This window comes from Sinocyclocheilus anshuiensis, unplaced genomic scaffold (assembly GCF_001515605.1).
Source record: "Sinocyclocheilus anshuiensis isolate Anshui unplaced genomic scaffold, SAMN03320099.WGS_v1.1 scaffold1136, whole genome shotgun sequence".
NCBI lineage: Eukaryota > Metazoa > Chordata > Actinopteri > Cypriniformes > Cyprinidae > Sinocyclocheilus > Sinocyclocheilus anshuiensis.
The window spans coordinates 142,813-158,980 of NW_015548521.1; the positions used below are offsets into that span (position 1 = coordinate 142,813).

The 16,168-nt window shown below is 36.6% G+C and overlaps 2 protein-coding genes across 2 annotated transcripts in view; one reads left to right on the plus strand and one right to left on the minus strand.

Moving 5' to 3' along the window:
* LOC107656808 (heat shock protein b8) overlaps positions 1 to 3,365 on the plus strand; it is a 9,655-nt gene extending 6,290 nt beyond the window's left edge. Inside the window, exon 3 of the mRNA XM_016444754.1 lies at positions 2,840 to 3,365. Within this exon, the coding sequence (XP_016300240.1) occupies positions 2,840 to 3,035 (196 nt within the window). The 3' untranslated portion in view covers positions 3,036 to 3,365. The remainder of the gene's footprint in view (positions 1 to 2,839) is intronic.
* A 3,153-nt stretch (positions 3,366 to 6,518) lies between these two features.
* Positions 6,519 to 9,520, minus strand: LOC107656799 (uncharacterized). Its single transcript, XM_016444745.1, has 4 exons — positions 9,136 to 9,520; positions 8,606 to 8,669; positions 7,960 to 8,080; positions 6,519 to 7,055 (listed from the first exon to the last, which is right to left on the minus strand). Exons 1-4 carry the CDS (start codon positions 9,518 to 9,520, stop codon positions 6,519 to 6,521), a joined length of 1,107 nt encoding a protein of 368 aa, XP_016300231.1.
* Positions 9,521 to 16,168: the final 6,648 nt, after the last annotated feature.

The following is a 16,168-nucleotide window of genomic DNA, read 5'->3' on the forward strand; positions in this document are numbered from 1 at the left end:
GCAGGCAGCGGGTGTTGCATGCTTCAGTCCAAAAGAAGTGAAATAAAAAGCGCACATCCAGTAAAAAAGTGTCTCACAAGGCTCCGGGGGGGTGAACAAAGGCCTCCTGTAGCGAAATGATGTGTTTTTGTAAGAAAAATAACCATATTTAAAACGTAATAATCAATTGAATCTAGCTTGAGCTCACTGTTGTACACGGAAGCAGCTCCGGGCGGATGACGTAGGACGATATAAGCCAAGAGGAGACTGGTTTTCCTTTGCTAAAGTAAGGAAACTTTGCTTCCTTTGATCCTGTTAACAAACGTTGGTTTTCACGAGACTCACCGGCGCATGCGCAGCACTGACCTCATACGTCATCCGCCCGGAACTGCTTCCGTGTACAACTGTGAGCGCAAGCTAGATTAAATTGATTATTACGTTTTGAATATGGATATTTTTCTTACAAAAATGCATCGATTCGCTACAGGAGGCCTTCGTTAACCCCCCCGGAGCCGTGTGAGGCATTGTTTTTTATGGATGAGCGCTTTTTATTTCACTTCTTTTGGACTGAAGCACTGCAACACCCGCTGACTGCAATGATAAAGCTTGGAATAGCCAGGACAATTTTTTATATAACTCCGACTGGATTCTTCTGAAAGAAGAAAGCCATATACACATAGGATTATTATTATTGACTCATAATTTTTATAAATGTATACTTTTATTCAATAAGGACACATTAAATTGACCAAAAGTTTCAGTAAAGGCATAGTTTTACAAAAGATTTCTATTTCAAATAAATGCTGTTTTTCTAAACTTTCTATTTATCAAAAAATTCTGAGGAAAAATGCATCGCGGTTTGCTCAAAAATATTAAGCAGCACATTTTTTTGTAATTTTTTTGTAAGCAGCAAATCAGCATATTACAATGATTTCTGAAGGATCATGAGATATTGAGAACTGGAGTAATGATGCTGAAAAATTAGCTTTACCATCACTGGAATAAATGACATTTTAAAATATATTAAAATAAAAAAAATTGAAATTGTGTATAATAAGTAATCGTTTGTGATAGTATTTCACAATATTACTGTTTACAGTAAACAATTCAGCCTTGGTGCACATAAAATAATTTTCACTAACATTAAAAAATCTTACAGACTCCAAACTTTTGAATGGCACTATTCAGTGAACATACTTTTTTTCCAGCCCAAATTTTTTTTGACAATGATAATATATTAAACATGCTTAATATTCATGTGTTGAAAAGAAAAAAACAAATAGTCAGTCTAATTAAAAATGGTCAGGTTTTTTGTGTTTTGTATATTTTTATGCTTGTTAGAGTAGGGCATCTCATCATTAGTTTAGAAACTTGTTAAAGTCAAACTCTATAAATAATTGCATGAGGGTTTCTTTTTTCACTGTGTGGAGTTTCTGCCTATGCAGAGCATTACAAGGAAGGTTTGGATGTTGACTTTTGCAGTGCATTTAGTAATATATTGCTGACCATGGAAATGCATTTATTTCCATACACTGTGTTAAGTACAATTATTTTATCTAGCATTACCCAAACACTGCATTCACCTCTCAAATCTCTAAAGCGGCCCTAAAAGTTCCCCCACCTCTAGACTTGTGCAGCAGAAGACCAGCAGGAAGTGACTTTGTATGATATCACCATCCATTCATGTTCAAAACAAGTTCCACCCTTTCTCTGTAGAGCAGATATGAATTTATGGCAATCCAGGCTTAAAGGCATCACAATTCAAACAAACAGTAAGAACTCCTCTCATTAAAATGTCTGCAGTCAGTCTGCCTGCCGGGTGATTAGACAAGTGTGCAGATGGAAATTTCTGGTGATAAACTTTGCATCAGGAGGCGATTTGTAATAATTGGCAACAGACTCTATTTCTGAGCCCAGCACCTGGAGGGAGCAGGACTCGCTCACTTTCTCTCTCTTTCTCTCATTGCAAGTGATGGTAGGCAGAACATTTAAATGGAAACCACGAAATGCATTGGGAATTATCTTCTAGCCACAAGCTGCCACACAGAAAATGAAGTTTGTTGGAAATTAAACCAAAATGAGAATATACTGAGTACACATGGGGATAGTTTGAGCAACTTGCACAATTCTGGGTTAATATCAACTTTAGACTCGAGTTATAACTCAATCAGTCTGGATTATGCAATACTGTGTAGTTGTTAATATTAAACTAGCATTTGTCAGATTGTAACATTTGATTTCAAACTTCAGTGCAACTGCAGAGTACAATCCAAAAGCGGATAGATACTGTGTATAAAACAGTATATATGTGACCATGGACCACAAAACCAGTCATAAGGGTCAATTTTTCGAAATTGAGATTTATACATCATCTAAAAGCTGAATAAATAAGCTTTCCATTGATGTATGGTTTGTTAGGATAGGAGGACAATATTTGGCCGAGATACAACTATTTGAAAATCTGGAATCATATCCTAATGATTTTTGGCATAAAAGAAAAATAAATATAATTTTGACCCATACAATGTATTTGTTGGCTATTGCTTCAAATATACCCCAGCGACTGAAGACTGCTTTTGTGGTCATATTAGCTTTCAGTACAGTGACAATTTATAATGGCCTAAATCAGAATCTGGTTCAGTCTGTATTAAAGAGGTGTATCTTCATTGGCATTGATGGTTCCGTGAAGAAAGTTTAACATCCATGGAAACATTTCATTGCACAAAGGTTCTTTACATTATTAAAAGGTTCTTCTTGTTGTTCTTTTAAGAACTGCTTACTGAAAGGTTCTCTGAGGAACTCAATGGCATTGCTGTGAAAACCCCCTTTTGGAATCGTTCTACTCTTTCTTCTTTCACAGAATCCCATCCGATGTGGACCCTCTCACTGTGTTTGCCTCTCTGTCTCCGGAAGGGGTTCTCATTATTGAAGCCCGGCAGACCCCTCCGTACTACCTCTACAGCAACGAAATGCCCGCAGAACCCATGGAAGAACCCGAGACCAGACCTCAGGAACCCAGTATGGCTTCAGCCGAAGTCTTTGCAGCCAGGGAGTGAATGCAAGCTTACATGCCCTTGGTATTTGTTCCAAGCCAGTGCCAAAACCTAGTTTTATCAGTTTCATAAATTTACTTAAATCAAAAGTCATTAATCTGCTAGTGAGTAGCCCATAAATCAAATGTTACTCTACATGGTACATGGTTGGATCAAATACCAGCAGCTTTCAGTTACTACGTCAGTGAAGAAAAATGAATGTGATAGAGCTACCAGTCAAGTAACAAGGGAAAGGTTCTGTAATAAAGAGTCTACGGCCATAAACATACTCTACGCAAGTACATAAATTAGGGATGGGCGGATCGATCCTTAAGTATCGATACTTTCGATACTGATTTTGTATTGAAAGGATCGATCCTCACATAAAAATATCGATTCTAAAGTGCATTTTTTTAACCATTATTTTTATTTATTTATCAAGAAATTCAGTGAATAAAATAAGCTTCTAAGTGGAAAAATAGACTATATTAGCGAATAATTGTGTTGGATAGAACCATTTCTCCTGCTCATCGGAAACACGCAAATGCTGAAAGACAGAAGCAATGATCACAGACAGCGTTCGCTGCTGAAGCAGTGCTTGTTCAAATAGGGCTGCGTTTCCCAAAAGCATCAGAAGCGTAAGTAGATCTTAAGAAACCATTGCCACATTATTACATTACATTACATAACATTGTTACTATATATAAAATTAGTTCTGAAAAATGCATCACGGTTTCCACACAAAGCAGCAATAATAATAAATGTTTCTTGAGCAGCAAATGATATTAGAATTATTTCTGAAGGATCATGTTCAGGACACTGAAGACTGGAGTAATTATGCTGAAAATTCAGCTTTGATCACAGATGCATTTTAAATTACATTTTAACATATATTAAAATAGAAAAAAAGTTATTTTTAATTGTTATATTTCACAATGTTGCTGCTTTTACAGGGTTTTTTTTCTTCAAATAAGTGCAGCCTTGGTGAGCATGAGACTTAAAAAAATATTACAAAATCTTACTGACCCCAAACGTTTGTGTGCATGTCATATTTATTTTAAATGGGCTAGTTTGTGCAAGTACATTTATTTAAACTTGTTGTTAAAAGTTCAAATGGATTGTGTTATGTTCTGTAATTGCTGTTAATAAATCTGTCAGAAAAAAAATATGCTAAAGTTTCACCTTTAGGGGTACAACAGCCTGGCAGTCTTTTACAAAAATGAACCATGGTTGTATTACAGTAACCACAGTTTACCACAGTATTTGTACTAAAACTGCAGTAACCACAAATTTACCATGGTAATAATAATAATAATAATACATTTTAGTACTTATGTTATGTAACACCATGTTTATTTCTCATGAGGTATCCTCAAAGGTGTACCTTTGCAACTTATCTACCCTTAAAGCATGCATACTTGTATGGCACTAATATGCTCCCTTTTAGGGGTATAGTTGCACCTTTGAGGTTACTGCCCCAGTAAAGGGCTAAAATACAATTATAGTATATTTTATTGCTGACAGTGTGAACAAAAAAGGCCTATGGAGTGTTAAAAAACATGGCTTTAAAATCTAATATTAAGTGAGTATAATTACTGATTATATTCTTTTAATAATTTAAAAGATCAGTTTAGTTTAGAGTTATCGGTATCTGTATCGATATAGACGATACCGGGCTTGAAAATATCAGTATCGGATCAAAAATAAAATAAGAGGTATCACCCATCCCTATTAAACATTGTAATGGCAAGTCTCAATCCTCAAGGGGGCGATAAAGCTCCCTTCAAATGTCAGCAATTTAAAGGAATAGTTCACCCAAAAATGAACTCATCATTTACTCGTCTACATGTTGCTCCAAACATGAATGACTTTATTTCCAAAATAAAATAAGAGGTATCGCCCATCCCTATTAAACATTGTAATGGCAAGTCTCAATCCTCAAGGGGGCGATAAAGCTCCCTTCAAATGTCAGCGATTTAAAGGAATAGTTCACCCAAAAATGAACTCATCATTTACTCGTCTACATGTTGCTCCAAACATGAATGACTTTATTTCCTCTATGGAACACAAAACATGTTTGTCCATACTATAAGTGTCAATATGATCCAATGTTATTTTAAACCTCTTTGAGTTTCACCGTATGAACAAAAAAAAAAATAGTTCTTTAAAGCGTCCTTCGAACATTTTTAAATATCTTTTTGTGTTCCGTAGAAGAAGCTTTAACAAGAGATTTAAGTAACATTTAACTCATTTTCTAGCTTGAGTTCTAAGTTAAGATTCTTAAAAACTGTTGCTTCGTCATATTCTGATCAAATAGAGGCCATCTCTGGGAATGCAATGCACGCTTGTGTTGCAATGTAAATTACTTTGAGACAAGCTTACGTAGCTACAGTTTGTGTTCACATACTTGTGTAGAGTATGTTTTGGACTTTCTGTCCCTCATATAAACCTAAACTTGTTTTGGCCCTGAGTTCAAATGGAAGTGCTCTTTTAATCATCTGAGTATTTGTCATGTTGGACTATTTATATGGTCTTCTCTGAGAACTGGGCGTGAGTGTTGGAGCTCTTTCTCAAAGGTTGTTTATTGTCTCTTCTTCTTTTCTTATTTGTGTGTTTTTTTCTTTTTGTGTAGGGATGTATGCTATGCATTTTTATAATAAATGACATTTACGAAAGCAAGCCTTTTATTTATTACTCCTCTCTGCAAATCTGTAAAGTTAATAAATGAGCTGAGATGTTATTTCTCCTACAGCTTTACACCTGTTTGCTTATCCCACTTATATAACCTCCTTATGCTGTCGAGTAATAAATCAAGCATCACGCTTTCCTTGGTTTCTCTCTGTCTCACAATCCTCTGTCCTCTATCACATCTGGGTGTTCGCTTGGCAGATTGGCTGTGTGCTTATGGGAGCGACTCCATGGGAGTTGTCTTTGCACGGTGGCGGTAATTGGGTGACAGATTAGTGTGGAGATTATTCCGAACGCTTTGGCTCGCTTTCAATCTCCTCGACGAGGATGCGGAGAGAAAATATTGAAGAAAACGGTTCTCCACTGCTGATTAACTGATGTGTTTGCCCGTTGGATTTTTCTCCTCAAATCGATCTGCGCTCTGGCGTTGTATAATTTTCAGGGTTTGAGGTTAATGAATCACAAATATAACCATCCTAAAGAGGCGCTGGCATCATAACCATCCGAGTTAGATGAGAATTACACGATATTTACTAGAACTCGAGGGATGTAATGTGCAACCATATTCACTGCATAAAAAATTCATATAAAATTCTCTGCAAGCACAAGAAGTCAACTAGGTGCCACAATGACAATCTCTATCTGTCACCTTTAGTTAGAAACATTTCTCAGCTTTCGCTGATTAATCGCTCATGTTATTGTAAAGCACAACAAGAAGCTTCACACAATCTTGCTCAGGTCTTTATTAGTGCTAATAAGATGCATGTTACAGTAAATTTGAAGGCTAAGGAAAGAGCTGGGATGTTGCTATTTTGTAGCCTACATTTTGTCTTCATCCATCTCCTTTTGGAGCACCTGCTGAGGGGTGAACACCTCTTGGGTTTGCCCGAAGGTTGATTGCTCATCTTCTGTCACAGCAGGGTCTGTATATCCCCCTTCACCCTCCAGTTGTCGAGGCTGCATGACCTCTGCCTGCTGTCCTTGCTCGGAGGTGATGGTGTCTGGAGTCTCTGGAGCCTGAGGCTTGTCTGCAGACTCCTCTCCGTCTCGCTCGGTGCCCTCAGTCGCCTCTTGAAAAGCAGCTTCTTTGTCCTCCTCTCCGGGATCACCAACCCGCTCTCTTCCAGACTCAATGGTAACCTCCGCATCTCCTGAGTTGGACTGGGGTTGTGGTTCTCTAGATGGATCTACATCAGATACAGTCTGCTGGTCTGGTTCGGTGACCTGTCCACCTTCAGGATGCTCAGTTGAGACTGAGGGTTCAGGAGTTTCTCCTTCAAATGCTTCTGGTTTGGCCTCGGCTTCAACGCCGGTTTGAGGCTCATCTTGTTGTTTTCCTCCAACGGTTTCCTCCAGCTGTGGCAAACACAAAACAGCCTTTAAATGAAGTCAAGAGCTTAAATGCCACATCAAGACCCTAAAATGCCAGGGTCAGTGTACACAAAAATGATTAATTTTCTGGGTTGTGAAGAAAGGCCATATGTCCCTGCGGGAAAATAAGCTTGCATTTAATCTCTTTGTTGGTTATAAGAACAATTATGAGCTTGGTAATTGGAATTGCTGGGCGATTAATTTATGAACTGACTTTAAATTTGGCATTTGATGTTTACACGGCATTGTAGAATCGTATACCTCTAATTATTTCTGAAATCCTTTTTGCTTTAATGTAAAAAACATTTTGTTTTGAAGCCTGTTATGACGGCATGCCTTAATAAATTGGAGTAAGCTGAAAAAGACATGCAACGGGTAAACAATATCTGGCATTTCTAAAGCAAGACAAGTTCATTTGAGTGGCCACATCCTATGCAGTAATATAACACAACAAAATAATTGAAATAATAGGTTTTGAGAAGTCCTTTTCTCCTATTTTCTTCCATGCCTGTATTACACCCTAGTTTCCCCTGCAAACTTAATTTGCTGTCAGCTTTTTGCCAATAGACTGGCTAATATTACAGTTTCTGGGAGACAGTTACTCTATCTGCGATGTCTAGCTTTTATACAAAACCAATTAGGCACCGGTGGATGGATGAATAGTGTTTACCCCTTGGATTTACCGAGAAAAGTTTTCAATAATGATAATAATGGGGCCATTTCACTGTGAATGACAGAAAGCACCACTTAAATGTAATATGGTGATATATTATAAACAAGTGCAATGCATGCCACCCAGAACACTCAGTGCCTAATTTTGAGCTTCAATAAGTGAAAATGTCCAGACTGTATGATTACAGATTAAACAGCTGTCAGAACTAATCAATACCTGGATGGGGATATTGACATCAGCAGGGAGGGGAATGCTGGCTGATGGTGCTTCCACTGTAAGAATCCCATCGGAGGACAGACAAGACTGGAGACTTTCAGCTTCAACACCACCTGGAAGTCTTAGGCAGTGGTGAGAAAAAAAAATCTGTTAATTTGTTTTTATTGATCAACAGCTTTGTGACAATTTCACACACTCTGTGCTAAAACAGAATAAAATAGACCTTTAGTCCACCATTCAAAGGATTTTTTCAAAAGAAATTATTACTTTTATTCAGCAAGAACACATTAAATTGATCAAAAGTGACAGTATATAGAATTTTACACAAAATCTCAAATAATTATACATCAAAGAATCCTGAAAAAAAAATCTAAAATATCAAGCAGCACAACTGTTTTAATTATTTTACAACATTGATAATAATAATAATAATAAATGCTTATTGAGCTGCAAATCAGTATATTACAATGATTTCTAAAGGATCATGTGACACTGAGGACTGCAGTAATGATGTTGAAAATGTAGCTTTCCCATCACAAGCATAAATTACATTTAACAGTTATTTAACAATGTTTTCAATATTTCACAATATTACTGTTTTTACTGTATTTTTTATGTACTTTTGAATGTGCTTGTTAACACTTACGTGTATTTTCTTGTGAAACATCTAGCAATGTAGCCATGCTCATCTTGTCTTTCCTCGTGCTTTCCTATAGATCAAAGTTGTTAACAAAAAAATCAGAGATTAATAACTTTAGCTCAAAGAAGAGCATTTTATATTTTTGTGATTTTTAAAAAAATATTAAAAATGGAACTTTCAATAAATATATAAATAGTGTCATTTATTAGCTGACATTAAATGCAAAATTATATATGAAGAGTTCAGATGCAAAAGCCTCTAAGTGCCTAAAATGAGCATTTTTATCAGGCTCCTATATTTATGTTCAGTTCTTTCACTTTAATTGCATAGAAAAAAACCTATACATTGCCATTAGACTAAAATTACTGAACCTAAACAAAGGAGCCTGATAAAAAAAAGTGCTCAATTTAGATGAAAATTTCAGACGGCTCTTAGAGCCTTTTGCATCTGAATATATATATATATATGTGTGTGTGTGTGTGTGTGTGTGTGTGTGTGTGTCTTTATCTCTTTATAGTAGTCTTTATCACCCATACCTGCAACTACTAAAAGTCCATCCTGCATTTTGACAGTGATCTCCGAGGGAGCGAAGTGATTGACATCCAAGCTAATTTTCCACTTACACATCTCACCAACCACTTCCGACACCCCTCCACTCATCTCCCTTCGCAGCTTAAACATGCGTTGTCCTGGGGCCTGAGCAAAGGGAGTGAAAACGGGTGTGCGCAAGTACCCAGGCCAAGACGACGTCCCCAGCCTTCTGAAGATGCCCTCCATCCAGCTGAGGTCTTGAGGGTCCAATAACGGAGGCAGGCCGTAATGTTGGTTAAAGATTACGCTGGGCCATCTGTAGCTCAGGGGGTTCCAAGATACATCATGACAATATTGAGGCCTGGATGGTGACTTGATAGCATCCACCATAGTGAGAAAATCGAAGCGTGAAAGGAAGAAAAAGATTTGGAAGGTCCAGCCACAGTAGAATTAAAAGAAACGCTAACTGTACCAAAACGAGACCACTGCGAAATAAAAGCAACCCCAAATGTGAGCGGCAGACATCGCAGACGCTGTTTATATAGCGTCCTTGTGTTTTAACACTTACTAAGCACTAACCATGATGCTATCAGAGGAGAATGTAGGAACGAAGTGATGGCTAGGTTCAATCTGCTGCTGGAAGGGTGGAGGGGCTCTATGGGAGATGCTAATTAAGGATATTTATAGATCGAAAAGGGAAGCAACAAATAGCTATTTGATGAGAACGAACAGCCTGAGTGAAGTCCTGCTTAGCCTTTGACAGGCAAAGAGCTTTTTATTGAACTGATCGTTAATGGCGATGTAGAAACTATTAAAGTGTTGAGGTGTCTATATAGAGGTTGTGAAGGCGTCTAAGTGCTTGTTAACTTTATTTCTTGGAATCCGAATGAAAGAGTGCACAGGAGACTTTCTTTAATGGGCCCAGTGCAGCCAACTCACCATTATTAATCTCAGCGCCGAGGCATACAGCTGCTGCACAATTATGTTTGCTCAACACTTTATTGTTGTGTTCAGGTTCTATTTAATATTCTGTGTTTCGGGAGTCTGTACCTGGTGTGCAATATGATTAAAAATGTATATCATTGAATATTATTTCACTAAGTGTTACTATAAAGATGCTTGTTATTTTAAACTTACGCAGTTTGGCCTGAGCAATATCTATGATGCACAACTGTGCTAATAATCCATCCAGCATGGCTTCAAATACCGTGTGCTGGACAGGTTCAGGCTGTTTTTTTAATCGTCTTGTTACCAAGCGGCCAACATTAGGCTCAGTTTGCACTGTGAGACTTTATGTTGAAGACCACTGCTGCTTTTATATGCCTGAATATATCTGAACCGCCGTTCAAAAGTTTGAGGTTGGTAAGATTTTATTAATATTTGTGAAGTCTCTTAAGCTCACAAAGGCTACATATATTTGATTAAATAGAGTAAAAACTCTTATATTGTGAAATATTATTACAACTGTTTTCTATTTTAATATATTTTAAAATGTAATTTATTCTTGTGACCTTCAGCATCATTACTCTGAAAAATCTGAAACATTTCTTACTATTATCAGTGATGAAAACAGTTGTGCTGCAGTTGCGCTGATGCATTTTTTCTTTGATGAATAGAAAGTTTAAAAGCATTAAGAGCATTTTAATTAATAAAAGCATTAATAGCATTCATTTGAAATAAATGTATTTATTTATTTGTAACATTATAGATGTTATTACTGTCACTTTCGATAATGCAAGACATCACAAGCATATTAAGACTAAGCCAGGATTAGGCCATTGTTCAATTAGGACATTTAAGTAATTTTTATTAACATGCCTTAGAAAAAAACATTACTGGTGTGCATCGTGATACAAAACAAAGGCACTGATATATTTTAAGATCAGTCAGTGCAAGTTTCTTTCAATTAAAACAGCTCAGACTTACACTTTAGTCTGGGACTATAGGCTTAAGCCTTGTCTGTGAAACCGGGGGTACATCTGCTAACAATATTTAATATTTAATATTTAAATGCTTAGTTTTATTATCAAACATCTGTAGTATTTTTTTTTTTTAGTGTGTGTGTGTGTGTGTGTGTGGAGGGCAAAACATATAATGCAATGATTAAGAGATCAAAAGCCTGATGCATAATGTTTGATATTCACATTTTAACATGATTTTTCTAAATTCTGAATGTTAAAAATATCAATTTTTTTTTACATTTTAAAAAAACTTTTTTTTTTTATTGCGTATGTGAACATTAGAGAAAACATTAAGAGAACATTTCATTTGATCATTTAGAGAATATTATGGGAATGTTTTTTGAATGTTTTCTGAAGTAACGTCCAACTAAAATGTTTCACCAAAAAATTATGATGTATAAATGAAGTTTTTGGGCTAACATTCTGAGAATGTTATTAAATACCAGTTGACTTTATAACAGAATGAATGTTCTACTAACATTACTGAAAGAATGTGTGTTTATAAGTTCAGAGAACATTCCCTGTTAGCTAGGAGCCTTTTTTTAAACTTTACTGTACTGTCCTTTTTGACTCTGATGTGATTAGTGTGGACTTTTTCTCCCATGAAGCACTGTTCAAGCTCTCCTCACCTCCGCAGGCCATACACATCTGTCTTGATCCTTGAACTAAAGTACTCCAATTACTCTTAATGGACATGGATACAGAGCAAATTAATGACACTGACAGCATCACCTGTGATAAGGGCATCACCTTTTCCCACTTTGCACTTCTTTTGTCTTGTGCTGAGACAGCCTGTTCCATAGAGGCTTGTAGCTTTAACAGTGAAGGATACTCTCCAGTCCTTCTGAGGGGTTCAGCATGGCTCTGTGTTCCTCCCAGTGGCTTTACGTAACCCACACAGATGTAAAGAATGAGATGCAGAGGCTGTCATTGGAAACACAATTACTCCTGTGAAGTGGGCCTCAGCTATGCCATCACTTCCTATAACTACATGCCTTAAACAGCAACAGATCTGCACAGAGCCTAACGCATTATGGGAATTTACAATGTCAAATGAGTGCCAGAGCTGTGAGCTTTCCATTTATTATCATTATATGTTTAGGCATGCACGGGCAGGTTGCTTTTGTGTGTTCTCAGTATTTAAAGTGGCGGGAAGAGATTTGTTATTAGGTAGCATGGCAACAGTAACGTAAGGAATGCTGTTATGCAATTGTAAGTACCGTTTGATATTTCCACCGTGCTATTTGAAACTATTTCAGTGCTCTTAAAACTATTCTCCCAGATGGTCTGTTTAACATTCAAGTTGCATAATCGGTTGTTGTACACATTCCTTTTGCGTTGAAACCGGGTAGCGTGAGGCTTCTCCAAGGATAGACTAAACAAATGTCCTTTGTGCTCCTGTGATGTGCTTTTATTTGCCACCTGTGTGCTCATTTCTCAGAAGCAATGAAGCGAACATATGCACGTTTGTATTTGCCTAAGGAGGATTTTGATGTATTCTACAGGGAGTATTGAAATATACTGTTGTTGTTTTTTTAAAGCATGAACTTTTTAAAGTATTACTTTAATAGTGTAGTGTGAGGGAAGCTGCTTTAGTTAGGCAGGATACTCACAATTAAAAGTAATTCAGAAAAGCTGCCCTCTTGAAAGTAGTTTGCAAATAATAGAGATAATGAGGCAGTATCTTCATTAATGTTTAGCTTTCAGATGTTGCCAAATCTGAAGAGTGTTTATCTGGCACAAAACAACTATATAAAACAATTTACAAATTATACTAATTTATAAATGAATCTATAAATCCAAAGCTACGCACTTACTTATTTTGCAAATTTAAAAAAATGAGGAGCACCTTCTGATCAATGACAGAAATGAAATTTCCAAGGCCATATTTGCCCCCTTAAAATGTTTTCCAGGGGTATTTTATTTTATTCGTTTTTGTTTTTATTTAATTAATTAATTTATTTATTTATTTGTTTATTTATTTATTTATTTTAACCTTTGTATGGGTATTTTTCTATTCTTTAAATGTATGTCATCTTTTATGAAAAATCTTACAATGACAAATAAAAAAAAATGTAAAAATAATACAATAAATTCAAATTCAAATGAAAATCACTATTTGTGAGCTTCCAGATATATTTTAATGTGCGTCCAAATATTTTTTTCACAGTCACACTGTAGAGTCTCGTTTATTTGATCAATTTATTTGATAAAAAAAAACATACTGATTCAACTGAATCAAGCTTATCAACAATAGAGAATGAACATGATCATATACTTTCTAAAAGAGATCAATGTTGCTGCAATGGAGTGTCTCATTTGGAGTCCCCAGGGCTCTGGTCCTGTGGTCTATAATCTTTTCTTGATCCATCCTGTCTTTTAGAAGTTAAGCCCATAAAACCTGCAACCCACCTCTGTTGTATATTAAATATAAAATATGTTCAAATTTGACAGCTCCTTGGCTTTCATTGTGGAAGGACAAATTACTTGTTGGAAAAGTTCAACTTCTAATTATAAAATTATAAATAATACGTTATTTTGTTCACGTCTATAGCGCTGCTGCTCACAGTTCAGTCTCACTGGTTCAAAATCCTGCTCCACTAAGCTATGCATTAAAAATCAAATGGACGTAATCATGTCAACATAATCCATAAACCTCATTGATTATGGTCCTGTTGAACATATTATGCCATTTTTAGTAACCAAGCATGGTCAATGTGAAGTCGATTCGCTCTTTAAGCTAACCGTTCTTTAAACTGTGTTTAAATGCGGCTCATATGTTGTGGCTTTAGGCCCAGCAGGGGTAGAGCAGTGGAGGCAGAGCTTTCTGGCATGTCTGGCTCAGACATAAGCAGATTTACTGCAAATGAGATCATCTATCAGCAGGGGAGAGGAAGGACGTGGACAAGGGCATGGAGGACATGAGTGAGGGAGCGGCCGGAGCAGAGACCTCTGCCCAAGAAAGGACACATTCTTTCAGCCTCTGTCTCTTTTTCTACTTCTTTTCCAGAATTATGAGATGGAACTGACCTGTGGTATTTCATAGTGGAGGGAGCTGGCATTCAGAGATGCATGCACTTTTACAGTGAACTGAAGCACTGTTTTTGATTTTATTTCGGGCATTTGCCTTTATTTGAACGAATAATAGAAACTGAAAATAATGCATAATGCAAATTTCTGCTTTTAATATTTTGTTTAACATCACTATATATAACACACTATATTAAAGGCACAGCTAAATGTGACATTTATTATAATGGATTTATGTGAAGATTGTTTTTGGTTCATTTAAATGAAAAGTTATTTTTTCAATGTTTTGTAAAAGTTTAGGCCTATTAAATGTTTAAAATGATGGCACAAATTTTACTATAATTTTGAATGGCTATATGTACTTATTTTATCAGAATCAAAATCAGAATCAGAATAAGCTTTATTGCCAGGTATGTTTACACATACATGGAATTTGTTTTAGTGACAGAAGCTCCACAGATATCCTGAGAAATTGATTAAAAATCAATTTATCAGGCATCAGTATATAGGTACAAGTGATACTGACTTTAATTCATAGTAAGTAAAAACATGTTATTAATCAAATATTTAAAATATACCATTTTTATGTGTTTCTACATTAATTTGAGGAGTTAATGTGAAAAATATTTATTTAATTACAAACTTTAATTTTCAGTGCAATTAATTGTGATTAATTACATAAAAATGTGTTTACTTTTTTATTTTTTATTTTCTACATTTTTTAATCAACTGACAGCAGTAATACATTTCTATATATATATGTATATATACATTTATATTTAATCATTTAGCAGACGCTTTTATCCAAAGCGACTTACAAATGAGGAGAACAACAGAAGCAATCAGATGAACGAGAGAGCATCAGTATACAAGCACTGTGACAAGTCTCAGTTAGCCTAGCAAAGTACACATAGCTAGGTTTTTTTTTTTTTTTTTTAATAGAATAGAAAGAATAGAATAGGTAAGTGCTAGTATTAGTTCGTCAGGTGCTGGCAAAAAAGATGTGTCTTTGGACGTTTTTTGAAAATGGCCAAAGAATCAGCTGTTCGAATTGAGATAGGGAGGTCATTCCACCAGCCGGGCACAGTCCAGGAAAAGTCCGTGAGAGTGATTTTGTGCCTCTTTGGGATGGCACCACAAGGCGTCGTTCACTTGCAGAACGCAAGCTTCTGGAGGGCGCATAAGTATGAACTAGCGAGTTTAGGTCTATTGGTGCAGCGCCAGTTGTTGTCTTGTAGGCAAACATCAGTACCTTGAATTTGACGCGAGCAGCTACTGATAGCGGCGGTTAACTGTGTCAAAAGCAGCAGACAGATCCAGCAAGATGAGCACTGAGGATTTGGAAGCTGCTCTTGCCAGTCTCAGGGATTCAGCAACCGAGAGCAGGGCAGTCTCAGTTGAGTGGCCGCTTTTGAAGCCAGACTGGTTGTTGTCCAGGAGGTTGTTTTGTGCAAGGAACATAAAGAGTTGGTTGAACACACCTCGCTCAAGTGTCTTTGCAATGAACGGAAGAAGGGATACCGGTCTGTAGTTTTCTAAAAGTGCTGGATTTAGAGAGGGTTTCTTAAGCAGGGGGGTTACCCGAGCCTGCTTGAATGCTGTGGGAAATGTACCAGAGGGAAGAGAAGTGTTGTTAATGTGAGCGCGGGTATAACTGAAGAAGAAATGGCCTGAAGGACGTGAGTGGGGATAGGATCAAGTGGACAGTTAGTAGGATGATTGGAAAGGATAAGTTTAGAAACGTCCGTCTCCGAGAGTGGAAGGAGGAGATGTATTTGTCGTAATGAAGTTATCATCGGTTTGTAGTGTGGAGAATTGGTCATTAATATTTAATATTTTATTTATGAAGAATTTTGCAAAGTCATCAGCTGTAAGAGTTGATGAAGGAGGAGGGGGAGGAGGACAGAGAAGAGAAGAGAAAGTTTTGAAAAGTGTGCGAGAGTCAAAGCAGTTGTTAATTTTGTTGTGGTAGTATGACGTTTTAGCAGTGGAGACATTTGCAGAGAAGGAAGAGAGGAGTGACTGATACACACTAAGGTCAGTAAGG

Bases quoted from the DNA above. Each gene is read 5' to 3' on its own strand.
- LOC107656799 (XM_016444745.1), bottom strand. From the start codon at position 9,520: ATGGTGGATGCTATCAAGTCACCATCCAGGCCTCAATATTGTCATGAT. The intron at 8,081-8,605 runs GTAAGTGTTAAC...CCACTGCCTAAG, and splicing joins TGTTTCACAAGAAAATACAC to ACTTCCAGGTGGTGTTGAAG. The intron at 7,056-7,959 runs GTATTGATTAGT...TGTTTGCCACAG, and splicing joins ATGTCAATATCCCCATCCAG to CTGGAGGAAACCGTTGGAGG.